The following is a 26187-nucleotide window of genomic DNA, read 5'->3' as shown; positions in this document are numbered from 1 at the left end:
GTGAGCGCGAAGGGCAGAAATAGAATTGACCTGTTCGGAAACCCTAATTTCATTTCTTGCAGTTCCTTTTCTGCCATCTATTAGAATTTGGGTTTCCCTTTCCGAGTCCTATTTTAAATTCCGGATACCTAAAATTACGTGTTTCCTTGTACCAACTATTTTCAAAGTCAGCTCCATTATTAGAAAAAGGATCCCGCTCTCTGCATGCCTTTTCCCACTTCTTTCTCTCGTGATTAAGTTTCCTTTGTCTTCCGCTCATCATAAGTTGATCTTCGGCCAAGATAATGTCTTGGTTCCTAACTCCCTTTTTCGGCTTTGGTATTGAATAAATGGTTCCTCTTAAATTAACCTTTTTCCTATAACTGGCCATCTCAATTGTTCCATCTGAATTTATCCTTATTGGAACTCTATCTAAGGTCGCATTACCACATTTGCCACAAAACTTCCTGCTTGTATCTCTTTCATAAGTGTAACATCCACAACAAATCAACCCCCATCTTTTCACGCACTTCACTGAAAGGCCGTGTATCTCTATTAAATTTAGTCCCATTTGTAGAACCACATTCTGTATTGAATAATCTGTCGTTATACATGCTACTCTTACCTTATCATCTCTAACTCCCGTTGACAAACTCCCCAATACCTTGTCTATATTTTCCTTTGTTACCCAACCGCCAGAAAACTCCTCTTCGTCCTCCTTGTTATATCCACTCTTCTGCTCCCTACCCTCGCCTTCAATCTCGAGCTTCCCCTGTATATTCCCTAAACCATTTGCGTCCTCCCGTTCCCTTGTAGCTAAGGATATTTGCTTAGGCCTCGAATTGAGTCTTGACTTTTCGTCAAATCTTTTATGATACATCAAAGTCAACGCAATCACGCGAAAATCAGTCTCTGACAAAAACCCAAAGTCACCGGTCTCTTTTGAAAACTTCTTCACAAAATTACACTCCGCTTCGTCTGGCTCAACAATTTCCATCCTGTCGCGAAGATACGACAACTTCTCGCTAGCTGCCTTATCTTTTACTTCTTTAATTACTGAAGGCACTGTCAGTAATACATCATCCGGAAACTCGTAAGGACCCAATCTCAATATTCCTCCAGTATCCAGTACTATATGTCTCCTCACCTTACGCTCGCTCATGTGCAATGAACCGATCAACTCTCTCTTGCTCTCGTCTTCCTCTAGTCCACTAGCTTGCTCATAATGACTTTCACTTCTTAATTCTTCCTGTTGCTTCAACATTTACATTCCAATCCTCATCGCATACGAGAAGTCCTATTTTGATGCTTTGGCGTTACCGCCATTTACATGGTGTCACATACTTTTTTGCAGTGCGCGCCCGTTTGAGATGACTAAGAATAATAAAATATTTGGTTAAAAAGCAGTACCTAACAAGAATTTCATTAAATTGTCTATGTGAGGTTGCAAAATCCTGCCACCTGTGAAGCATAGACGGCCACGTCCTGACTAATTTCCAATAAGTAGGTGCCGCCAAACAGCGAAGATGTCCCAAGAATTAAAGCAAGTATCTAATTTGCCGAATAAAGGTGATCTGGTGCACATTAAGTATTCGATGTGTCCAAAAAAAGCGACTCGCCCGCCCCAGGATGTTATTAACTACAAGTTTGTGGTAGGTTCGGGTGTGGTATCTCCGGAGGTGGAGGACCTTATAAGGAGCATGGTTCCGGGCAAAAGCATTCAACTTGTAAGTTTCCAGAACAAGCGTTTGGTTTGTGCAGTAGAGCATAATTTTAACTAACTCTTTTGTCTTTTTTTCCGCTCAATTTAAATTGTTGAATCAGAACCGAGCAGCAAATGAGGAAAAAGAAAGCGACGGTAACAACACGGAAAACGATTCTCAAGTGGTAAGCAACAGGTCAAACAACGGAGATATTTTAACTCACCTTTGTCTGTTTTAAACCTAACCTCTGACTTTTCTGCGCCTGGTGGAAAACCCCTGCTAACTGATCTTCCAAGATTAACGTTGAACTTGTCTCCATAACTAGAAAGGAAGAACTCCCGGACGAGGTAGAAGCTGCGAAAAGGGCATTCTCCACTCCGATTCAGAGAACCCAGCTTTCACTTGACTCAAAGAATACCGGGAACCACCATTATTGTCTGGAAAACTACAAGCTTGCAAGGACGTATTACGAGAATTCACTGCGTTACTTACAGGACTCCGAAGAATGGACTCCAGACTTGCAAAAAAGCGCTGATTCTCTGAGAGTTTCAATTCTTCTAAACATCTCCAAGTAAGTTCACTTTTTGGTCCCAGAAACGCTTATTCGTACTCCCTTTTCTGTCTGCAGTTGTCTAAACAAGTTAGGTGACTACAAGTCTGTGCAGAAATACTGCTCTGATGCAATCAAGATCGAAAAGGTAGGTGGCTTCTAGACTTCAATGTTTGAAATTCACCTTTGAACTTTTCTAGAACAACATCAAGGCTCTTTATTTGAGAGCAGTGTCAAACATAAACCTCAACGATCCAGAAGAAGCAAGAGCCGATTTATACAAAGCGGCGAGCATTCAGCCTCAGAACGCTCAAATAAGAAAAAAGCTTTTAGAGGTAGGTTCTATCTTGGTTAATTTATATGAATCACTGGTCCAACACGCCACTTTCTATATCGCACTAACTCTAAACTACAACGCCTCTTTCACTCAGTGCAATAATATCATTATGTCCAAGAGAAACGAAAAAAGAACATCAAGCAACAAGAATGCAGCAAACAAACCAGCTTTCCAATCAAAACACCAATAAAGGAATAAGAGGCTTTTACGCACACTAGATAGCCTTCAGCGGAAACCTAAATGAAAGGGTGGCACTCTGTTGGCACGCCGCATTAACATCCTAATTACACTACCATAGCCCAACGTGCAGTTATCTCTCCACCGCTATGCGAATACAACGTCTCTCTTTTCTTTTCTAGGCTGAGTTCCACCATAGAAAAAATGACGCTTCGCGTGGTTAAAAATTTATATGCAAGTGTATACCGGAATCATGCAGTTTAAGATATGATGGTGTGCATCACTACCGCCAAAAAAGAACCGCTCTTTCAGTCACAGCATGCCCTGAAGAATAGTAACAAGATAGTTAAACACACAAAACTGGAAGAAATAATATGGGAATAAAAAAGTCCAAAATATACAGGTGAATAATTAAAGTCAGAACTTTTATTTCTTTCTTTTTAAAGGTTTTTTTATGAAGAAAGAATGAAGGTTAAAGTGATTCTGCGGGCACCAAAATCCCAAATTCCGTTGCAGATGACGGTGAACAACGCTAAATATGGGGATAAGAACGTTTCAGCAACTCTGGATGTAGTAAATTCAGATGAGGTAGTAAGGTGGGTCAACGATACTGCCAAATCCCCGGAACTTTCGCTGTCAGACAAACAGAAGATCATCGATTTGAAGGGCAATCAGGATATTGGTTGCAAGAGCAGCCAAAAAGAGGAAGGCAACGGTTCACCAAAACACTTAAAGAGTCTGGACGAGGATGCTCACTTTTGCCGTCACAGATACAAGAATATAAGCATTAGGGACTTAATCCCGGCCTATAATATAACGAGCAATGAGGATAACAAGACCGATCCTTCGAATAATGAGAACGACGTGCCAAATAACGAGGGTAACATTGAAAACGAAGTAACAAGGAAATATGAAAAGCTTCTTTCTGGTAATATAGGGGAAAGAAGTACAAACTCCGGAATGGGGGCTTCGGGCAGGACAAAATACAACGGAAGGGAGATGACTTCAAATATCAGGTCAAAACCATCTATAAAGTCCATTTTTAAAAATTTCAGAAGTTACGATCACAATAAAAGATTCAAGTCCAACGGAAGTCACCATTCTTCCGACCCTATTTCAGTTGATCCAAAGACCGCGGAAGCCATAAAAGTCCAGATAATCTCAAAAAAGATCCAAAAGGAAATAGACACTACGTCCAAAGTTGAAAGTGTCCAAAGAGATATTCTCAAAACCTTTCAGAATTTGACTGTACATCCGTCTCTGTACCTCCCTGAAGACAAGAACAAGGGCGTTGAGGTGAAAGAATTGCCAAAAACACGACTTTTGCCTCTAAGCTCTGTGCTTCCGTTTCAAAACAAGAACAGCACAAGATCCAAGTCTCCCACTTCTCTACAAAGCCAGAGCATACAGAGCACTCCCTCTAATTTGGTTAAAAATTTCAAAATTGTTGGCGGACACTGTTCCTTTGACGATCTTTCCAATGCAATCTCCAAATTGAACCTAGAGCTTTCAAACACAGCCAGTGTTTTGGATAACTTTTTGAGCAAAGACAAACATAATCCAGTTAATGTTGACGACCATATAACGAAGAACATCCTCGAGCAACTTTACGATTTGGAGCTATTTTACAATAAAATCCACTTTTTACTTTTAAATAAAAAAAACATGGGTAATTGTCCGGACTCGTCAGGTTCTGGTAACTTGAGCGGCTTTCAAAACTCTAAAAACCCAGGTAAACTACCAAATACAAGTCTTCCTCGGCTTTCAAATAGTTCAGTGAACGCAAAAGCCGATAATACTACTTTTAACTTCAATGACGAGGAAAAGAAATGTGACTTAGACTCCGCGGCTGTTGAGAAGAACCAATCCTTGAACAGAATTGACTCCAAAAGGTCCCTTTCTATTCCACTTCACGAGGAGGAGTTCATAAATAGTTGCTGCAGTTCTTACTATGATAATAATGAATATTATGATTACGATAATAGAAATCTGAACGTCTTATTGAAAGACAAAAACAATCCAAGAAACACGACCCCCAGTACGATAATCAATAACAATCAAGTACCTCAGTCAAAGGTTGGATTAAAACCAAAATCAACTTATGAACGCTCTTCTCAAGGTGAAGTGATTAGAGGAAGAACCAAAATGAGAGACCAAAAAGGAAATGGCACCAGAGTTTTTAGAAATTTCATTTCTGAGAACAAACAGAATGTTTTGCAAAATGCAAGAAAATCCAGTAGCAGTCTTCAAATATTGTCCAACAGGAGGGAAGGCAGCAACCCAATGAAGAATCCACCACTAGTTCATAAAAACCAAATTAATGTCCACCAAAACGGCAAAAACCCGTCTTTTTTGCGATCCAGAAATCAAAGCTTTGAGCATCGTAGATTTGGAGGAAACTGTGAAACTTATCCCTCACTCGAGGTTGGAGGTCCTATCGCCAAAATGAATGGTTTCTCTAAATATATATCTTGTCTGCAAAACAATTGTTACCCTCCCCAATTCAAACATCACCAACCAAATTACCAATACAAAACAGATTACGGACCTGGCTATTTTTTACAGAATCACGAGATCGACTATACTGATAGTTGTGTTAACACCAGAAAATGTCCTTTTTTTTGCAATGTAATACCCCATAACTAAATTCAAAAAGTTATAATTTTAATTTTAATTTAGTGACATTATTGCATTGTTATAAATGAGAATATACTGAACTTTTTCTTTGAATTCATTTATTATTGAAGCTAATCTAAATGGACTAACCGTATAATTAGATTCACTTAATGTTTAAATTAGTTTTTTCTTTTTAATTATTTATTGTTATAATTTTTAATCTTCTCTTTCTCTATGTCTTCCCGTATTCCAATTATTTTCTCATTCCTTGCTCGAACTCTTTAATTTCAATTTCCATACTACCTTGTATACTAACTTTTTCCAGTTGGTATAACTCTTTCTGCTTTTCCACAAACAATGAAGAATTTCGTATTTGTTATTGCCGTCATAGTAATTGCTTTTCTCGCCAGCACTCGCAAATTTCCAATATTTTTGTCCACATTGTTGTTAATCCCTCTGCTTACAAATATTTCTAGTTTGTACTTATTTTCGTTAATCTCCGGAGCAGATCTGTTTTCCCAAATTCAAATAACTGTGTGACTCATATAATTTATATCCTCAAAAACACTTTCTGGACCTTTTAAACCAGAATTCAGATCAAATTCACCACAAAACACTTAGTTGAATATATTCGCCAAAAATTTAATGCTCAAAGCGGAGGCTACATAAAGTCTGCTTTTTACTATTCTCCATAGGAATTTGACTCCTAGTGTTAAAACCTCCTCCTTCTGCAACCGTACATTCTTCTCTGAATAATAAATGGGATCGCAATTAGACAGTGCCCTATATTGCTTTCTTGAGATGCTTGCTTTCCTTCTGAGACGAATGTTTGATACTATTCTCTTTATTTGGTTTGACAATTCGCTTTTATTTATTCTGTTATTATCGTAATATTCATTTGCTGTATTCTTTTTCTTTATTTCAGAAGAATTTCTTGAATATGAGTATTTTACGTCCTTTAGAGTTTGTTCAAGTAAATCAGACGCAACAACTTTTCCCAGCCTTTTTTTTTTGACCTCTCTGTCCATATTGCGATTTGAATACAAATATCTTTGGTGTGATTCTGCATTATCTGCAAAACTTGCTTAGAAACTTCATTTTTATTATGTAAACACAATATTCTAATATTTTTCATTTCCCCTGACAAGATTTCAGCCTTCAACGTCGCGAACTACAGATTTACCATTTCTAGTTCGAATAACACCAAATTCATGCACTGTTTAGACAAAAGATTTTACTATTTTGTGTTCAATTAACTTTCTTCGTAATTTAATATTACAGAGTAACACACTTCCTTTCCTTTTGCATGAGAAAACATTGGACCTACTGTATATACCTTGATATCTGTTCCAAAGGCGATGAATAATTCTTCATATATATATGCTCCATCTCTCCCACTTTCATAAATGTTATCGTATTCACTGCTTCTGTCATCTATTTTTATAAATAACCTTTTAAAACCTCCTCCAGCGTTTTCTGGATAACACAGACAATCATCATGATTCTCCAAAAAAATGAGTTTCCCTATAAAGGATTTCATCACTTAGACTCCATTGTACATGATGAAATCACTTTCTTATTTAAACATTTTTATGATATTTCACTATGATTAACTGTTATATACTTCGGTCTTGGAACTTTCCACTTGTCTAATATATTTATATTTCCAGTCCGCTTCTTAAGGTTGTTGATTAAAATATGATTGCTTAATTTCGAATGTGAAATGGCCTTGACAAGTGGAAATTCCATAGAATAGAATGAAATTAGACAATAAACCTTCTGCATGTTGTTATATCTTCATTAAATATCATATATTACGTAAATATTGTTACAGTGAACCCCACACTCGATATTATCCTGTTCAATAGCTATTCATTTGGGTGTTTCACTTTGTTCCTCACTACACATACTTCAGGTGTGTATTTTCTACTTCCTATCGTTGTAAACCTATAGGTTTTTTCATTATAATTGTTCATGTTAATTTAAAGTTACGCAAAAAATACATACAAATAGACTGAAAAAAACTATCAAGATAAATACAGATTGATTGTCGCAGTGTATGCACCACATGCATGCACCTTTGCATGCATGCATGAGTCGCAAACATCTTTGCAGTAAATGCGTTTAGAGAGGAGACATTGCAAATTAGAGAGAAAACAAGGCGTTTTGATGGTTGCTTTTACAGAAATGGTGCTTAAAAATGGGAAATAGCAGAAGAGAAAAAACCAATAAAAATTAACGATCAAACTACAATTTAGTATTTGAATAGTTCCCAATAATTGCCCTTTAATCAACAATAGAATTACTGTTTAGAAAATAGCTTTCTGAGTCTTTCGCGACTTTTGTTGGTAAATTGCTCTATTACACTTTCAGTAACGGCCTTTCTGTTTTCCTGATGCCTCTGGGTTAGTTTAACGAGTTCCTCTACCAGAATCATCTTAATCTCTCCAGATAACATCTCGCCGGATGAGTATTTTCTTCCAATTTCATCAAGTCTGTCGTCATCCTCAAGAATGAATCTCAAGTATTGCCACGAGACGTCAACATCTAAGTCGGCACCATACTTCCTCTGCTCCTCTTCGGTGGATCTACCTCCGGAAAAGGCATATTTCATTACTTTGTTTTTAATGGTTTCTGGGTCATCACTCACAAAAATGCTGGAGTTTTGTACACTGGCACTCATCTTGGTTTGAGATCCCTGGAGAGAAGGCAAGAATATTGAATGAATTGAAGATGGTTTAAGATAACCAAGTCTTGGAGCAACATCCCTAACCATTCTGAAGTATGGGTCTTGATCAATTGCATGTGGAACCAAACAATGAACATCGGTTCTCTTGTCAAAAATGTAAGGAAATGAGCTTGAGAAAGCAGGAGCTGCCTGTACTGCAGGGAATGCAAATTTTCCAACATTGCAGGAGTCTTTGAAACCGAAAATTGATTTGATTTGCGAACACGATATCTTCTTTTCAATTCTTAAAATATCTGGATAAAGCTCTTGAATGTAGTCCAAGTTTGTGAATATGAATGTCAACTCAGGATCAAATCCACAGGCAATGATGTCCTTCATATTCTCGATGGCAAAACCGTGCGTGTCTTCGAGAGTAAGGTTGCCCTTAAAAATGAACTTCTCGTCGTCAGTTAGCTGAATAACAAGAGGTACTTTGAACGTGTCCTGAAGATACTTGGTAAACAGAAAAGGAACAAGGTGTCCAACGTGAAGTGATTCGGAGGAAGGACCTCTACCTGTGTAAAGATAGAAGGGTTCTCCCCTTTCACAAACATCAAGAATTTTATCGAAGTCGCGATGAGAAAGGAAAATCTTGCGTCTAAAGAAGTGATGAGCCTTTTTCCCAGTAATTCTTTCCATTCTAGAAATCATATCCTCAGTCAAAAGTTTGCACCCAAATTTATCTATCAACTTATTATAGTCGATACCATAAGCATTATCGGCCTTAACTTCCCATGGATTAACCAATTCATCCCCAATAATGTCCAAATTAATGGAAACAGGAAGACATTCCTCTAACGTTGGTGGAACAAACCTTCCGCTAGAAATGTCATCTAGTGAATATTCTTCACAAAGCAAGTCCTTAACTATATCTGAGTCTATACTTTGGTCAATAAGTGGATTGCTAACAGAAAACTCAACAATCAAGCAACTTGACTCCTTATTCAGGTTAACGGAACTGATTGAAATCGAACCAATGTCCCTTGTATTCCTTAGAACGGGACTTTTGCTTGCTGACAAATAAAACCCTTTCAAAGCAACTATCCTAAGCTCAAAGTCTGCAGGGAACTCGTTGTTTCCTTCAAGATGCTCCTTGCCATATAAGGAAGAGGCCTCCTTGCTTTGGAGTTTGAAAACAACGAAACTGGAATTCTCCTTAACCTTGTAGCTTGTGATGTTGTTCAACTCCTCAAGGCAGTCTTCCGTAAGTTCAATCCCCGAAGGGAGAGAATACGAAAAAGAAACACTGTTATTCTTGAATTTAATCTTTGAAACATTACCAGAGATTCCAAATAATGTGGAAATGGAACCTTTGACTACGCAAAGGGCGGAGCAAAGAAACGGGTTTCTGCTTGACATTTTAACCTTCAATGGAGTTTAAAAAATCAAAGTAAATTCCCTTTGTTGAGTTCACCTAAGAAAATAAAATTAAAATAATCGAAAGCGATTCTGGTTTATCTTCGTGTATGAAAACATGGGAAGGAAACTTGTTGGTTTTGTATGTACCGGGGGTTTTTTCCCTCCAAAGCAGAGGGAATTTTAAGTTGTGATGCACCAAATTAAAGAGATTGAAAAAAGATCTTTCCTGACGAACTTCTTTTTTGTTTTATATGGATCTGGGGTACAAATCCGAGAGCTATGAAAGGAATTTCCTCCAGGAGAAGAAGGAATGTTTGGAAAACATTAGTGGTCTTTTTTCAGGTCTGAATTTAAGTGAGAGGGATGGCGATAAACTGAATGAGGAGCAAATCTCAAAACTAACTTTTCTGGCTAGGGAAGAAATTAGGAGATTTCTGATTTCAAGATGCATATACGAAGTTGTACCTGAAAACTCGAAGATAATGGCCATGAGCTCCAACATCCCCCTTGTTATTGCTATTTGCTTTTTATTGGAGGACAAAAAGAAGTCAATGATTGTTTATGACGAGATGAGAGACGAACTGACAGGAACTTTTACTTGCAATGACGTTTTGCTCATTTTTTATGTGATTCACCAACTGGTCTCATCAGAGAAAAAGGTTTTGGGAAGCAGCGGTTTTGACCGTGGAAAATGCATTAATGAGGATAAAGTTATCGGGAAAAGCAATGAAAAAGGTCACGAGGCGTGTTTTGGTCAGGATCTTGCAGTTGATGACTTGGAACTCCCATTTTCTTCTCTGGATGAGATTTCAAATTGCACTTTAAGGTCGTGGATGACTGAGGTGTTGAATACAGTGAATTACAATAAGGATTTGATATTGAATATCAGTGATACTCTTTACGATGGAGTTAACGCTTGTTTTGAACTCGAAGATTCAAGAAAGGTTCTTAACTTGGGGAAGAAGGAGCTTCAATGGAGGGAGCTCGGGTGTTGGATACTTAAAGATCAGGAGGCTGAGGATGAGCACGAGGACTATACTAGTGACGCGACCGAGGTTTTGAAGGAGTATCCAGAGGAGAGGGGGATCCGGAGCGAGACAAAGAACGCCGGTGGGGAGCGTTGTTTTGAAGATTACGGAAATAATGGTGGCTGTAGAAGTCCCAACATCAAGAACGATGATTGTAAAGCTGGCAATGAAAGTTCTTTTGTGATTAACGAACGCGAGGATCAAGTGGAAGGCAAGGAGGGGGATGCACCTGGCGTGGTTAATGTGGCACTGCATAAGCGCGACGAAGAGATTATAGTGAGTGGAAAACGCGAGGAAGCAGAGGAGAGCGAGAGCAAGGAAAAAAGCGAGAAGCGAGTGGCAGTTAATAACCCAATTTGGAGGGTTGAGATGCCGTCTGAGGGTGAGAGCGTGGGAAACGGGTTACGACGTGGAGATACCGATTTAAATGGGAATGGGGCAAAGAGCGACAAGGCCATCAAAAGTGGAGGAGTTTACCCTATTTGTTATTTTTCGCCGCTCTCAGTGCTTGTTTCACTGGTCCAGGATCTCCAAATATGTTTTGGTGATTTGGGGAGGAGCAGAACAAGAAAAACGGGGAACAAAAAAGGGAGGTGTCGAGGGGAAGAGCCGACTAGAGCGAGTGAGTCTGAAGGTTTGTCCTTTTGTGTTGCCAGTTCTGACGGTTTCGACGAACCGAGAGACCACTCGTGCAATATTGAATTGAAAAAGAGTATAATAGGTCGTTTTTTCCATAAAAAGGTATTGGGACAGTTGAATCTCATTCCTAAAGGTAACAAGAAGTGTTTAAAGAGCAGTTCGTCCCTGGCCTCTGCATTGGAATTGTTCTTGATGGAGGGCCAAACACACATCCCTATAGTATCTGATGAAGACGAGAGGTACACGGGAAGGGTGTTGACAATAGACAAGTGCTGCACATACTTCGCGAGGTGCATTGCTGGACAAGTCAAGGTTAGAATGGAGGATTCCCTCGAACAGGTGTTTCCCGAGGCCGAATCCAAATTGCAGTTTCTTGGTGGCGCGTCCCTGCCCAGCAGGGTATCGGACAAGCCTTTGAACAGGGCCATCGGGGTTCAACAAATCTTGAGCTTGAATTCGAACTGCAATAAGGACTGTTACGAGGACAGGAAAAAGTTTGTAAAAGGAGCAAGCTTGGAGACGGATTGCGATCACGAGGGCGAGCCTGACAATGTTGACTTTGACCAAGATGCCGGTAGGAGTAACATGAGCAGTTCCCTGGTTGATATGTGTTTAAGCGGAGCAATAACCCATATTCTTCTTTCTGAAGAACAGTGTTTGGTGTTGGTGGATAAGGTGACCTCAAAGGTCACCGCTATATTTACGGCTTTGGATATTTGCAAATTTATATTAGGCGGTTGAAGCTGGGAAATTTAAATACCGAGGTCATTAGTGGGAATCCTCGAAAATATCCCACTGGCCTTACATATACGCACAAGTAAGCATAGACACAGATACAAATGAATGCCCATTTGCCTTCATTATGGACCGTGGAAACGCAACAGGAGGCAGCGGCAACTACGAGTTTGAGGAGGTGCTTCCTGACTACCTCCAAAGCGATCCAGAGTTTGCGACATTTTACAGCGTCAAGTTACCCTCTCGCCTCGCGAACGATTTCTTGAGGCTGTCTTCCGGCGACGGCTTCACGTCCAAATATCCACACATAAAAAGGATGAGGAGGACACAGGGTCCCTCGCCTTCGTGTGTCGGGGGAGAGGAGACGATGGCGGTGGAGATGCTCATAGGTGAGGAGCCCGAGCTACCGTTGGCGCTGGAGGAGTTCCTGATCTGCCATGGAATCGAGTGCGTTATGAGCAAACGCGCGATTCCGAGAACCCCTCCCTACTCCAGAGAAAGGTACTCCGAGCTCTCCAAGACGTGGCCCTTGACTTACTTAAGGCCAAAGTGGAGTCCGGAGGTGCTTTCGGACGATGTCAAGTGCAGGGCGAACAGATTCATCAACCTGGCGGCCGAGATCGGGAGGGCGTTCAACGGCAGAGGTTGCGTCATAGAACTGAAAGGCAAGGTCGTCTCCACGGGAGTGGGTGCGAGAGACGCGTCGTATCCCTGGATGCACTCGTTCATCTCCGCCGTGAACAACTTCAGCGACCGTCTGGTCGGCCGCGAACTCGGAAACAAAAGCAAGCGCAGCAAAAACGCGACTGACCGCGCAGCAGCCGGGTCCGCACGCCAAGAGGCGGAGCAGGAGTCCGCGGACGACTTGGTCGAACTGGGACCTGGATTCAGACACGTGAGCAGAGACGACGCAATCTCGAGTTCAGAGCTAAAGGATCAGTATCTTTGTACCAATTGCGTCGTTTACTTCTCTCACGAGCCGTGCATATCCTGTTCGATGGCTCTGGTCCATTCGAGAGTCTCCAGGGTCTTCTATTTAAACAGAGACGAAGAGAAAGGATTCCTTGGAAGCAAGCACAAACTGCACTGTGTTCCGGAACTGAACCACCACTACAGGGTTTTCAGGGTTCTTTGACAGCGCGGAGAAACGGCAGCAGGGACGCGCACGTACGGGACCGTCCAGGGTCCCAAATCCACAGGAAGGGGCGTTTAGTCCCGGAGTCCAGGTGTGAGGTCTTCTGCGTCGCGGCGGCAATGTGCCGCTTGGGCGGCACACCAGGAGACAGACGGCACCCATACACTGCGCAGCAGGGCGAATGGCATGAGGGAGAGACACCCGCGTCAGAGAAAAAGGACAAGGAGAAAACGAGGTGAGGCAGTTTTCTTGGTATTTCCGGTCACGAACAAGTACGAGAGTCGGTTGACCGAGTTTATTTGGAGTCTACACATTTTCTGTTGCGAATATACAGTTGTTTTTGGGACGAGCTAAAGATGGACATTAATCTTTTGAATCCAGATCCAAAGCAAGAGGAACAGAAGCACAAGTTAAAGCGTCTTATTCAAAGTCCGAATAGTTTTTTCATGGACGTGAGGTGTCCGGGCTGTCTCCAGATCACCACGGTCTTCAGCCACGCCCAGACCGTCGTTTTCTGCGGAAACTGTTCCGCCCCTTTGTGCCAGCCGACCGGGGGCAGATGCAAGTTGACCGACGGCTGCTCGTTCAGACGCAAGAACGACTAGACAACAACATACAGGATGATTGGAGTTGAGGTTGGACAACGGGGACGGAAGGACGCGTACACGCAGTTTAAGTTAAGTTTGTTTCCCAGGGTTTGTCCTAAAAGGACGACCATACAGAACCGAGTCGGCGAGGAGACGAGTCTCCCCCGTTTTAGAGGTCGGAGGCCGCGTGCGTCCCGGCCCGGTGGGTAGAATTGGCTTTAGATCTTATCTGTAAACTTGCTACTTTTTGCCTGTTCTTTTCTGTAGAGCCAGGATCACCTAAAACTATCGTTTACTTGTCTTTGTATGCGGGTTTCGGGACGCGAGAGGAGGTGTTGTGCACAAAAGAATTAGGGAGGTGTCGTGGATACGCTGCATGTGTTTGCGTCTGCCAGACTGCTTCTGATGAGTCTGATCAGAGACCGGACGACGGTCGGGGGCAGATCTGCGGCGGAGCAGTCCTCCCGTTTGTCGTCGGTGTGGAGATTCGAGTTTATCCATCCCGGGAAAAGTTTCTGCGAGATTAACAAAAGCCTCTTAGAAATTATTTTCTTGGAGTTGATTATCGCGGACTTGCTCACTCCTGTTGCAGCAGCCACGTCCTTGATGGTCAGTTCTTTGCAGTGCATCTTGAAAGAGTAGACCAGAGCGCCACAGACGAGTGGAGAAACTGAAGACCCGTTGACCAGCCAGAGGGGACTCAAGATGTCGTCCCTGACACAGTTTCCGAGGCCGTTTTCGCGGGATTCGAGGACCACTTGGAGTATTTCGCGAGCGAACTCCTTAGACCTTTTGAAGGATTCCGGACTGATCGCCTCGCATTTCCGCCGTCTTGAGTGTCTTTTGGGTGGCCTCCTGCCGCCGGCCTCGTCCTGAGGACTGCAGCAGGGAGCCTTTCGGCAGGAATTTCCGAGCAAAGACTCGAGCAGGAGGTCCCTTTGCATAGAGTCAGTCTCGACAAAGGTCCGCTCCGGAGGAGCAAATGTGCCTTCGGCATTGGAGTCCCCACCCCTCCTTCCGCTCTCAACACGGGGGTGGCCTAATCCAAAGCGGCTCTTCTCTTCCTGTGCGGCTTGCTGGTCCTTGTATGAACTGCCTTCACTCGCACTCTCCCTGGCTCTGGTTGCCTCAAAGCGTTCGCCTCTGATGTAATTCTCTATCCGGCTGCTTACTTCGTCCAAGGACTCGGAAAGCGGACAGTCGGGAAGGCTCTCTATTCCTATCCTCGCGCATACTCTCCTTACAAGGCTTGCGAAGCTTTTGTAGTTGGGCAGTCCCAACTTGGAGGTCATGTGGAACAGCGAGACGCACTCCCCATCGCTTCTTGCTGATATGTACGCCGAGGCCAGTGCAATTGGCTCCAGTCTGGCCTCATCTCTCGGAACGTACTTTAGGGACTTCAGGTAAAGTGCAAAAATCCTCAGGGAATCGCCTACACGCGATACACTCAGCTCCGGGAGCGTGCTCCTAAGGATCCTCTTCCCGGCGTCCGCGGAGGCCTCCAGCGACCGCGTCCTGAACTCCTTCCTTAGATAACCAAGTGCGTTCCGTCTGTTCGCATATGAGCTCTGACCCAACTGGTTCCCGGAACTCCCGTACTCCTCTGTGGATACGAACTTCATGGCGAAGGGAGTTGGCCAGCGGTGTACGCGCGCAAAGAGTCACCCTCTCCCCGCTGCTCCGCTGAAGCTGCTCTTTCTACTTCCACTGTTGCCGGCATTCACACTTGCCTGCACTACCCGACCAGCAACCAAGTGCCATATTCTCCTTCATCTCGGCGAGCACCCGCGCGGCCTATCCGAAACAAAGAACGGAACCGGGCGCGCGCGGGCAAGCCATCAACGGCCCAAAGGGGACGGAGCCACAGCGTCCTTGGCGAGAGTGGGGAATCATCGGGCGGACAGGATGGCGGAGTCGGAGTCGGGTGGCCAAGAGAAACGAAGCAAATTAGTAGTGGCAGCTAAGCTCAGTCAAGTTCGAAGTAGATAGATTTGTTGTCTGAGGGATTCGAGACAAGTTGGACACAGGAGATGTTTCCGTCGGGCCCCAGTCCGCCTTTGGAGATCTTGGTGATCTCCGCGCCGCCGACGTAAATCAGGAAAAACAGTCCGAGATCCTTAACGCTGATTACGCTTCTGTTGCTGGTTTTGGAGCCCAGGTGGTTCCCTGAATATATAACATTGTTTTCCTTAACAGACGTGGTTCTTTTGACATTAATGTCTCCCCGCCTGCTGTACTCGATCTCGTACCTGAGGTCCTCCTTTTTCGTATGTATTGACACCTTCAGAGTCCCGTCCAGGAAGCCTCCAATAAAGTGCAGAGTGCCTCCTGCCGGAGACCCGTCAGTGCCTGAAGCGAAGCAAAGTCTGTCGCTCTCGCATATCGTCGAGACGTAGGAGCCTCGGTGCTGGTCCAGCACGCAACTTTTCCGCTTGGGCAGGAAGTCGGAGGATATCTTTGAAATTTGGTCTCCTTCTATGGAAACAGAGAAATGGGTGATGACGTCCCCCACGCTCGTGGTGCCTATATTCTCCTGATTGTTGAAGAAGCTCCTCTTCAGTCCGCCCGTGTTTTCGTACTTGATCGTATACAAGCTCCCGCCGTCGTTGTTGCTGTACTCGGTCTTCGTCTGGTCCGTTGTATTCGTGATCACCAGGGTGGAATTGGCCTTGACGCGCACGTCCAACTCCGTGCTTTCGTCCTTGTTCCTGAAGTTCACCTGGGTCTTCCTCTCGGAACCCTCAGAGGAGGCCATTCTCACGGCCACCGTCGCCTCCGCATGGATGTTGTCGTCCAGAGACCCGAGCGACTTGAAGTTGGGGATGACCCCGTCCAGGGAACACTCGGCGTCTCCGCTATAGGAAAACTTCGTGCAACTCCTGTTCGGAAGAAAGGTGAACGTTGGATTCCTATTCAAACCTGAAATGAATATACTGCCGGCCGTCTCTCCATCCGGTATTGGAATTTGATTGAAGGGTCTAAAGCCATTTACGGACACGGTCACAAACAGACTCGTGAAGGTTATCCTGATGCTGTAGCTCTGGAAACCGTAACTCATGAACGGGAAGTAGCCTCCTTTCGACTGAATGATGTCAGTCCCTCTCCCACTCCTGATGAAGAGTCCTTTGTCGTTTATAAACAGATTGAAAATGACGACTCCAGACCTCGAGCTCAAAACCACTTGTGTCAGAGGCGATATCCTCGTGGACTTGCCGAAGGTCTCACAAGGAATTCCAATGAGTATCTGACTCCCAGCAGGCATCGACTCGGGAAGCAGAAAGTTCCTCGTCAAACAAGTCAGGGCGTACGGAAGTATGCTCAGACTCTCATCGGACACCTGGCCGCCGCCATAGGGAGGGTCCATTGTACAGCTTTCTGAGTTCAGGCTGTTCCCCACAAAAGGCTGGAGACTTATCCTCGGACCATCCAAACCCTGAACCTGAATCCTGGACACGAATATGGGATACTCCGCGAAATTGACGTTCAAGATTGTGTAAACCAGATTATTCACTGTAAATGAGACAGTGGTGTTCGTCAGCACCATTACAAACGCGACGGAGAAGGACGCCTGGTTGTTTGAATCAACGGGAAAGTCGCTCCAGTACTTCTCTAGACTAACCGTAGTTATGTTTCGGCTCACCTGTGTGTTGTTAACCAAGGACCTGACACTCGCAATCCCCTCCTTGCTGTTGACATTATAACTGAAAGAGACCATTTCTTCGTCTTCTTCTGAAAGAAATATAAACTTGGAAATCGAAGAGTTGGCCTTGCCACTTATTGTTGCAGTGTATCTCGAGGTTATCGGCTTCTGCAACGTTGAGTTGCTGTTGCTGCAATCCACCGGGAGAGTTCTGTTAAAGCACAGATCGCCGGTGTTATTCTGGTTCACGGGTATTATCTCGGGATTAAACACCGACAACTCCTCACTCGACTCTCCCGAACCCTCCTTCGAGTCCGCCACCTCCTCCAGTCTGCTGCCGTCATCCGTTAAGTTGACTCTGGAGCTTATCTCCAAGTCAGATCCAATAGACGCCTCCACCGTCTGCGAATCTACCAGTGTGCGTGATCTGTGAAAACAGACCGCAAATGCCAAACACAGAAGCCGAAAGTAGTAGTTGGGACGCATCTACGCCTCTCCGCCACTCTCGTCGTCGTCTCCGAGTTTCGTCTCAATGTTGGTCTACACAAGTAGCTGTCCGTCCCCGTTAGGCTTCAAGAGGACGCCAGGGAATTAAGGCCTGTGTGCCACAATGACAACGCCGGCTACAAATAAAACCAAAACTAACGAATTCGCCGGAAAATGACGATTCGCAACTATATTAAAGGTCCAAAAATAGCGTGTCTAATTTAAAACCCCTGGACGGGAAAATAACTGAATTTGTTGTGGCTCGTGATGTATCTTCTCTCGGCCCACACAAAGTCAAGGGCGCTTAGATTCGATTCACAAAAATAAGCAATCCGGCCTTTCACGCTCGTACTGCAACAATCTTGGCAAAATTCGAAACCCAAAGAATGCGACTTTCGGTGCTGTTGTCGGTAACGATTAGCATGCAGGTTGATCACGAATATCTCGTCTCGTGATCAACCTGCATGCAAGCCCGAGAGGCGTGGTTCGCTTTCAATTGAGCGGAATGCACGTTTTCGACGGCGAGTCCCGGCGTGGGTCGGTCGCACAGCCGGAGAGAAGGTTCAAGGTGCGTCCAGACCGAACACGAAGTCACTGCTCTCGCCGTTGAAGTTTTTGAGCTTCCAATTCAAGGCGGTTTCTGCTATATCTCTGGTCAGGCAATTAACGCCACTCCCCAGGACTATGGACTTCATGCTCAGAACCAGCTTGGAGAGCTGTCTGCCAGAGAAGCCACTGGTCCTTTTTGCCAAGTGCCTCAGGAAGTCCTCGTCCAAGGAGGAGTGGATCTCAACTCCGCCGGACAAAAAGTACCTTTTGCCAAGAAAACTAAACAGATAGTTTCTGTTGCGAGTTGGGCGCCGATCGCTCCCGTTCCCCACAAAGTGTTTGTTCAGGAACATCTTTATGATTCCAAGTCTTTCGTTGAAGCCTGGACTTGGGAACTCAAAGCACTCGTCTATTCTGTCTAAAACTGCCCTGTCCAGCGAATCGGGGACATTAGTGGCTAGTATCACGCATATGTCCCTTGATTCAGTTCCCGTTTGGTGTAAAAACGAGCTCAAGATGTTTTTGGTATCCTGCGACATGTTTGAAAAGGCACTTTGTCTTCCCTTTGACAGAAACGCCTCTGCTTCGTCTATGAACAAGAGCAAACCGTTTCTCTTGGATCTCCTCGCCCAGTCAAACACCTTGTTTAACTCGGACACCCCGTTCTTTCCCAAAGGACCGAAGTCGCCGCCGGACATGATTGCATAGTCCAGTCCGCTTTCTTTTGCTAATTTCTTCGCAAACATTGTCTTGCCAGTCCCCGGTTTCCCCCAAAACAACATATTTCTGTAGGGCACGCCGTAGCTTCTACCATTCACCAAGGTGTTTACCGTCCACCTGAGCCTTTCCTCCAAATCTTTTGGTAACACTACGTTCTCAAATACCCGTCTCTCGGTGAACATCCTTTTGATATGTGGACTCAGTCTTGTAAACACATTCAAGATCGGAACCGTACTCTTGCACCTCGAGAGCAGCGTCAGGTTGGTTTCTCTAATCAAGGATGGCTTGTCTATCCTTGCCTCTATTATCCTCGCTGCCAACTGAACTCCACTCTTGGCCGAATACAGTCCAAAGGCCAGACCCGTGACTCCGCCTATCAACAGTCCTATCTTGGACCTATCCCTGTTGAAATAGCTCCCAATCTCAACAAAACCGCTAAACACGGCCTTTATTGAGTCGATCCGCGTTTTCCTGCTCTCCTCCGATCTCAGCCTTATCTGACTCATATGTATGTCCGCGTTCTCTCTCTCCTGCTTTATCCTGCCCAAGGCCTCCTCTCTGACCCTGATTCTAATGTTGTCCTGCTCAATCACTTTCTCGTAGTCCAACTGCTTCTTCCTCATGTCGAGTATTTCCCTCTCGTTCGACTTTCTGATTTCCTCCTGCTCCAGGAATTTGCCGTGTTGCTGCTGCAGCAGTTTCTCATTTTGCTTCTCCTGTTCCTTTAGCTTCTTTTGGTACGCTTCTGTCTCTAACCTGGCTTTATACTGAGCCGTAATCCTCTCCTCCTCTTGCTGGTGAGTCAGCGTTTTCCTTCGTTCCTCTCCTTCCAACCTCACTCTCTCTAAATTGGCCCTTGTCCTGTACGCACTGCTCTCCTCTATCTCCCTCTCCAGCTCCTTTTGCCGAGTTCTTTCCTGCAACTTTATCACCTCAAACGCCTTCTGGGCGTTTGGAGACGAGTCCAGCTCCCTCAGTGCCCTTGCCCCTCTCTCCAGCGCGGTTGGGTCGAAATTCCCGTTTATGCTCGCCTCTCCGTTGCCCCTTCCCGTTTTCATCCCATTTATAGATGTCCCTCCGTCCCCTCCAACGCCCTTTGCGCCCTCCTTTGGGCGTGAGCCTCCAGAACCGCCTCCGAACAGGCCAAACAACATCTTGCTCCTTTGCTGGTAATTGTTTCCTCCCTACCGTAGTCCCATTCTTCGCTCATCTAAACATTGCCAGAGGCACTATGCTCTTTTTGGCGCCACTCTCTTGTGTACTCGTACTGGACCTTGTAAACGGGTGCGTGAAACAAGGGCAAAGAACCGGCTCCAGCCTCCAAAGAGAAGTTTCGAGCACTCCTAGTCCACGTTGCAGGAAGCCTCGTCTGCTGAGTCCCACAATGCGGCTAATCGCTCCAAAAGCAAGTCAACGGAGCGAGGAACTGCAGACCCGGCACCGAGTGCTGACTTTAAGTCCCTCCACTCCGGCCCAAGCGACTCAGGCCGCATCCTTCCACACCGTACGCCGAACTCAGCAGCTCAAAGACGCCCTCTGCCGGATTCGGCATGTCCTCTTCACCCACCCTGCAAATATTAAGATCCTCCGGTGCATACCCGGCCGACACCACTAATATAAGGCGGCACGCGTCGGCGCCACATGTTTTGACAGATTTAAATGTCAGCAGGTTGGGCGTTAAGAGCCGTGTAGGTAGATAGCTAAGGAAGGTTCGCAAAACTCCCGGAGCGAGCTGCACCTGGTTGTCGCAGAGATACATCTGATCTGTTTTGCGTGTTTGAAGGTTTTAGTTGCGTTTTTGCTCTTATGTCGGAGGACTCGACTAGACTAATATACGAGAATAGCAGTGAAAGAGCGAGTGGAAGGAAATGGAAGGACACTCCGAATTTGAAGTCAAGACTGAAGAGGAATGTGACTGGCAAGAGGAAGTCGTACGAGGAGAGGGTGAAGGAGAAAAGGGAGTTGCAGAGAGTCAGGGGAATTGAGAAGGAGGCGATAATGGAAAGAGTAAACGAAGCGAGGGAGGCAAGGGAGAGAAAGAGGCAGAAGGCGATGAGAAGAATGAACAATGAAATTGTTTCCTCTGGAGTGCAGGTCGTCACGAGAACCGATAAAATAAGAAATTGGAACAAAAAGGCGAGAAGAATGCTCAGAAAAGTTTCGTTGGAATCCCTGAATATGTGACAAGACACATTGTTCACTCAATTAGCTTTAATTAAAGCAGTTTGCGAGACTATGAAAGTTGCACGACATCCTTTCTCACTTTAATGTTGTTTTTCCCCATAGTTGCCTAGTTACCTAAATTGTTTACTCTCTTTGTTTCAAATTGTCTACCTGCATAGATACGGCAGCAATCGAGGGTGGCAGTAACAGTGCCTTGTCGCAATCGCCTCTAATCTCTTTTCGCCTTGCTTCCCAAAGAAAAGGGGTTGAGCGGCCTAAGGACAAAGGACAACGAGATCACGACCGTCTGAACTGTCATGAGGAAAATCTGCAATCCCCAGAGAGCGAGAACGACGAGGATGCACGCCCTTCCGAACACCTGCTTAAAGGTCTTTTTGTTAATGACATGTGGTAGGTTCCGGAGATGCTCCAGACGCTCCATATTTGACTCGGCATCATCCTTAAGGACAAGTTCCCTGTGTATCTGCGTCTTGCCCTCCATATCTCTAATAGTTACGTCCAGTATTATAGTGTTGGTCTTATCGTCGTTTTCATTGTACCTGAATTCTATTCTCCCGTAGTTGCGTTTCAACGAGAAGCTTTTTGAACCGTCTTTGAGCTTGCTCTTTGAATACAAGGGTAAAGTCAACCCAATGGCAAATCTCTCAATTATATTGTCATGAATACTGTGAGTGATGCCACTTGAGGTGACCTCTATGATGTCAGAGTCTCCGTTATCAAGCTCTAATATCTGACCAAAGTGCACGTCTCCTGAAAGAAACAAAACTCCCTTCGCCTTTGTTTTGCTTATCAAACTAAAAAGCTTGTTTCTGCTTTCGGGAAAGTGACCCCATCCTTCAGTTACTGGATATAAAGTGGTGACTTGGATAGAAGACACAATGATGTTCACATTTGCCTCAGACTCACTTAGCTCTTTTTCCAGCCAAATCCACTGTTCCCTTCCTAGCATGTCCCCGTCGTATGAATAACCGCATCCAAACACAGACGCAAGCGTTAGGAGAGACGCCTCGAACACGCTGGTTATAAACGTATCTAAATGAGCGAATTGGGGAATCCCACACCTTTCGTGCAAATAATAGCCGTCTCTATTATATCTTGTATCGAGAAATATCACCTTGACTTGCTTTCCAGGAGGTCCAAAAACGTGTGAAGAGTACACTCCCTCTCTTCTTCTTCTTTCAGAATCCTTGGGAACGGAAATAAAGTCCAGAAATAAATCCTTGCTTTCCTTCTTGTATTTAAAGGTTTTGTACCCATTGTTCACGCCATAGTCATGATCGTCCCAAGTTCCGTCTATAAACACTCCGCTCTCGACCACTTTTTTATAGTAACTGTTGCTCGCCTGCACACGGTACCCCTCCCTTATGCACTCTATATCATTGCATTTGGTATATATGGTGTCCCCCATCCAAAGAAGGGCATCCGGTCTGTCTCTGCTTATATTCTCCCAAAAATCCTGCGATACGTACTTCCCCGTGGTCGGGTCTACTTTCTGGCCGTCCAAACAACTAACGAATACAAGTGACTCTATCGGCTTGGTCACATTTCTGTCCAAACAAGTGGCACGCCAGATCGCCAACTTGAACAACAAAACCCCGTAAACGAAAGTCCTCGGAACCATCCTTTTGCTCGTGCTCCCAATTTGTGGCTCGCAATGCTTGTATGTGCACATACTAAGAACTCACGTCGCTCAAATGACTAATTCAGACTTGCAAATCAGAAAGTGATTATGCATATACTCCAAACTGTGTTGCCTCCCTAATTTCTCTGCGACTTGTTTATTTGCCCTGTTTGTTTCTGGGTAACCGAATTTCAATTAGCACCAACAAAGCCCGCCTTTTCGTGAATTGGGAAAATACCGGATACATTGAATAAATATAAATAAGGTGTGTATATTGAGTAGTACACATAAAATTGAAAACTTTGGACAAATCCACTGTGCGGACCAATAAAGAGTGCGAGAGTAGGACTCCCTGGATCTTCGGGAAGAGGACTTTTGACGGGAGGTAACACAGCAGGAGCAGTTTGAGGAGAGAGAAAGTAACGCCGAGGCGAGGCCTTCCAACGGGTTCTCTAGTTTCTGTGTTCCGTGTCTGCGGCACAGACCGAGTTGGAATACACCCTTACGTGTTTGCAGGCTGAGCGGTGGTTGTACGCATTTGAGTACACGCAAATGCACATGTTGGTGTAGATATACGGAAACAAAGTGCATATGCAGCACATCTAGCAGTACTCTTTGAGATAGCAAGGGCGAGGGAACTGCAGCTTTGAAGTGTAAGGGATAAACAAAGAAGCAGGTGGAGAGTGGGACAATGGAGATTATAAGTTCTTGTTTTAAGTATTCATTTTTGGGGCTGAGTTTAAATGAGAGGTGGTTGTCTGAGTTGTTTGATGGTTCCTTGGAAGATGTGACTTTTGAGGGGGAAAATGGAGCGGACAACCTTGGTATAAATGGAATACTGAGGGGCTTAACAACGAGACAGAAACTAAAGTTAATGAGGGCCAAGTCTTACATGAATTCGAGAGAATACTCAAGAGTCTTTTGCATACTCAATGACGACCCGGAAATGAACAACATAGGCATGGCACTGTTCATGAAAAACTACTCTTTACTTATTTCTTTGGAAAAACAAAACACGGACATGGAAAAATTTGAGAACATGGTTGTTAATCCTTCCGACTATGCAGTAGTATCTGTAAATTACTGCAAAATAGAAAAGGACATACTCAACTTTTTGAACAAGCAACAGTTGTTGGCGGACAAATCCAGTAATAACCACGAATTTGTTGGACTTTTAGAGTGGCTTTTGAGTGTGGTTGTATACAGACAGAACAGATTTTCAGAGGCACTGGATCTGCAGGTCAGGTCCGTTTGCAACGAGCCCTACAACTGGAGTTGTTGGGTGGACATGGTCAAAAATGTGACGAGATACAACTCAAACAGCATCACAGGAAGCACAAATATGAGCAAAAATAGCAGTAATGGAAGAAGCAACGAGACTGGCAACAACGGTACCGGCGAAGACGCAAGTAACGGTGCCTCTCTTGGGTTCAATGAAATGGACATATTAACAAGCAATAATGCAGGTATGGGTATGCGTGAATACATTGCGTCCCAGAAGGACAGAGTGAACGGAACGGATCTAATGAACGAGAACCAAGGTAACAGCAACAACGCTGGATTACAGCTTTTTAAGAAGAACAATAACTTCGATGCATTTAAGCAGCTTAGGGATTCGTGTTACAACGACTACATCCATTCGCTTGGACTTCCGAATTGTTTGTTCGCTCACTTGTCGTATGGCCTATATTTGGAGAAAACAGGGAGATGGAGAGACGCCCTGAACGAATATTTAAACGTTTCAAACACATATTTCCCGAAAAACGCATGCTCTTCTTACGTAGAATTTCAAATAGCAAAGTGCAACTATGAACTGGGTGACCCACAGAGCTCACTCGCTACCCATCAAATTATCTCCAACAGAGACAAGTACTACCTCGGAAACGTGATGCACATAGCCACAATACTTTCAGAGTTAAACGACGTCAAGGAACTGAGTTTGCTGGCAAAAAAATGCGTGGAGATATCAAAATATTCACTAGAAACGTGCATTGTGCTCGGAATGTATCACTGGTTAACCAACGACAAACACAAAGCACTTAGATTTTACAAGAGAGCCCTTTTGTTTGACAATAAATCGAGCTTCATTTGGGTATTATGTGGACATGCTTTGCACGAACTTGGGAACATAAGAGCTTCTCTGTTTGCCTATAAGACTGCAAATAATTTGGACTCCACAAACGTCACTGCTTTGTACGGAATTTCACAGATATATTCCAAGTTGAACCTTCACCCATACTCCATAAAAGTCTACGAAAAGGCTCTTGTACAATCTCCCACGGACCACTTTTTGTGGTTTAATTTGGGAATCAGTCTAGAGAAGCTCGGAAACTACCAAGAAGCCTCCAGATGCTACTACAAGGCTCTTTCATTTGAGATATCAAAGAGTAAGATGGCAAACGGCACTGACATTAAGTACATGGGTAAGCTGTTGAAAATGGAGTCCGAACAGTGGAATCAGCCAGGTACGTTGTACTGGGCCAAAAAGATCATCCAAAGAGCCGTTGAATACGGTTATTTGGAGAAGATCGAAAGCAGTCACACAGACGTTAACTTTGGTTCCTGCGACCAAAATGTTATGGGAAATCACTCAACTTCTCATCCTGAGAATGCCTTGGTTCCGCCCCCATCCTCCTCTTCGTCGTCCTCAGAAAAACAAGATCCACTTAACTTCGTGAGCTATCAGGACGAAAACAACGATATGTTCTTCTTGGAGTGGGACAAACTCAGATGGTCAGTTAGGTTGATTCCACAAAAACTTCCAGTTGACGTCATTTCTGCCATCGAGTCAATCATGCAAATACAATCTTCCATTTCATTTGGCGACTCAAACAAGGATGACAATTACATTTCAAAACACGAAATCGTACTGGAAAACTTGAGAGAACTACTTAACGTTCCGAGACCCCTTCAGATTGTTAGAGAATAACAAGCAAACAATCTGAATGAATTTATATAGATAAGCGGACTATTAGACTCAATTCACATTGAATCTCTAAAATTATTCAAGCAACGAGTTACTGCCGTATTTGTCACGTATTTGAGTTTTATTCGTAGTTAACAGTGCTTAGTGTGCTTTAGATTGCCTTTGACAGACGTGACCGTGTCGCTTTTGGACACATGTATTTACCCCAGTGTCATCATTGCCTGGGACATGTTTGGTAGACACGTGCAACCACCCAGGCACGGCTGTTTATAGGCATCTCAGAATTTAGTGCTCAGGCCGACCCTTACCCTGCCCCTCCCATTTCCCCTAGCTCAGAGTAAGGGAGAACGAAGACGTGGCACGGGGATGCGGGAGGACACGCCTCAAATAATAAAATTCATCGAGAGCTTGTGCATCAAAATAGTCGTCTCTGCAATAAGAGCCGTTACCCATATTCCAGCGATTATTACCCAAGCATTAAAGTTGGC

General features: G+C 44.3%; 12 protein-coding genes across 12 annotated transcripts; 5 read left to right on the top strand and 7 right to left on the bottom strand.

Annotated features, from left to right (window-relative positions):
* Positions 1-49: 49 nt before the first annotated feature.
* Positions 50-1141, bottom strand: FG386_000696 (uncharacterized protein; the record flags this gene model as incomplete). Its single annotated transcript, XM_067340040.1, has 1 exon — positions 50-1141. One exon carries the CDS (start codon positions 1139-1141, stop codon positions 50-52), a length of 1092 nt encoding a protein of 363 aa, XP_067196238.1.
* Positions 1142-1679: 538 nt separating this feature from the next.
* On the top strand, positions 1680-2759 carry FG386_000694 (uncharacterized protein; the record flags this gene model as incomplete). Its single annotated transcript, XM_067340038.1, has 5 exons — positions 1680-1706; positions 1804-1866; positions 1979-2253; positions 2311-2380; positions 2433-2759. 5 exons carry the CDS (start codon positions 1680-1682, stop codon positions 2757-2759), a joined length of 762 nt encoding a protein of 253 aa, XP_067196236.1.
* A 452-nt stretch (positions 2760-3211) lies between these two features.
* Positions 3212-5392, top strand: FG386_000693 (uncharacterized protein; the record flags this gene model as incomplete). Its single annotated transcript, XM_067340037.1, has 1 exon — positions 3212-5392. The coding sequence occupies one exon, from the start codon at positions 3212-3214 to the stop codon at positions 5390-5392; it is 2181 nt and encodes a 726-aa protein (XP_067196235.1).
* Positions 5393-5673: 281 nt separating this feature from the next.
* Positions 5674-6902, bottom strand: FG386_000692 (uncharacterized protein; the record flags this gene model as incomplete). The annotated part of the gene is made up of 3 exons (XM_067340036.1): positions 5674-5859; positions 6103-6434; positions 6620-6902. The coding sequence occupies 3 exons, from the start codon at positions 6900-6902 to the stop codon at positions 5674-5676; spliced, it is 801 nt and encodes a 266-aa protein (XP_067196234.1).
* A 762-nt stretch (positions 6903-7664) lies between these two features.
* FG386_000691 (tryptophanyl-tRNA synthetase) lies at positions 7665-9449 on the bottom strand (the record flags this gene model as incomplete). The annotated part of the gene is made up of 1 exon (XM_067340035.1): positions 7665-9449. The coding sequence occupies one exon, from the start codon at positions 9447-9449 to the stop codon at positions 7665-7667; it is 1785 nt and encodes a 594-aa protein (XP_067196233.1).
* A 251-nt stretch (positions 9450-9700) lies between these two features.
* On the top strand, positions 9701-12986 carry FG386_000690 (uncharacterized protein; the record flags this gene model as incomplete). The annotated part of the gene is made up of 2 exons (XM_067340034.1): positions 9701-11803; positions 11889-12986. The coding sequence occupies 2 exons, from the start codon at positions 9701-9703 to the stop codon at positions 12984-12986; spliced, it is 3201 nt and encodes a 1066-aa protein (XP_067196232.1).
* A 937-nt stretch (positions 12987-13923) lies between these two features.
* Positions 13924-15195, bottom strand: FG386_000689 (uncharacterized protein; the record flags this gene model as incomplete). Its single annotated transcript, XM_067340033.1, has 1 exon — positions 13924-15195. One exon carries the CDS (start codon positions 15193-15195, stop codon positions 13924-13926), a length of 1272 nt encoding a protein of 423 aa, XP_067196231.1.
* A 344-nt stretch (positions 15196-15539) lies between these two features.
* On the bottom strand, positions 15540-17699 carry FG386_000688 (signal peptide containing protein; the record flags this gene model as incomplete). The annotated part of the gene is made up of 1 exon (XM_067340032.1): positions 15540-17699. One exon carries the CDS (start codon positions 17697-17699, stop codon positions 15540-15542), a length of 2160 nt encoding a protein of 719 aa, XP_067196230.1.
* Positions 17700-18262: 563 nt separating this feature from the next.
* On the bottom strand, positions 18263-20122 carry FG386_000687 (26S proteosome regulatory subunit; the record flags this gene model as incomplete). Its single annotated transcript, XM_067340031.1, has 1 exon — positions 18263-20122. One exon carries the CDS (start codon positions 20120-20122, stop codon positions 18263-18265), a length of 1860 nt encoding a protein of 619 aa, XP_067196229.1.
* A 652-nt stretch (positions 20123-20774) lies between these two features.
* On the top strand, positions 20775-21152 carry FG386_000686 (uncharacterized protein; the record flags this gene model as incomplete). The annotated part of the gene is made up of 1 exon (XM_067340030.1): positions 20775-21152. One exon carries the CDS (start codon positions 20775-20777, stop codon positions 21150-21152), a length of 378 nt encoding a protein of 125 aa, XP_067196228.1.
* Positions 21153-21360: 208 nt separating this feature from the next.
* Positions 21361-22773, bottom strand: FG386_000685 (phosphodiesterase/alkaline phosphatase D; the record flags this gene model as incomplete). The annotated part of the gene is made up of 1 exon (XM_067340029.1): positions 21361-22773. The coding sequence occupies one exon, from the start codon at positions 22771-22773 to the stop codon at positions 21361-21363; it is 1413 nt and encodes a 470-aa protein (XP_067196227.1).
* A 691-nt stretch (positions 22774-23464) lies between these two features.
* Positions 23465-25702, top strand: FG386_000719 (CDC23; the record flags this gene model as incomplete). Its single annotated transcript, XM_067340063.1, has 1 exon — positions 23465-25702. One exon carries the CDS (start codon positions 23465-23467, stop codon positions 25700-25702), a length of 2238 nt encoding a protein of 745 aa, XP_067196261.1.
* Positions 25703-26187: the final 485 nt, after the last annotated feature.

This window comes from Cryptosporidium ryanae (assembly GCF_009792415.1).
Source record: "Cryptosporidium ryanae isolate 45019 chromosome Unknown contig_16, whole genome shotgun sequence".
Classification (NCBI taxonomy): domain Eukaryota; phylum Apicomplexa; class Conoidasida; order Eucoccidiorida; family Cryptosporidiidae; genus Cryptosporidium; species Cryptosporidium ryanae.
The sequence above is the reverse complement of the archived record's forward strand: the minus strand, read 5'-3'. Positions and strand labels throughout refer to the sequence as shown.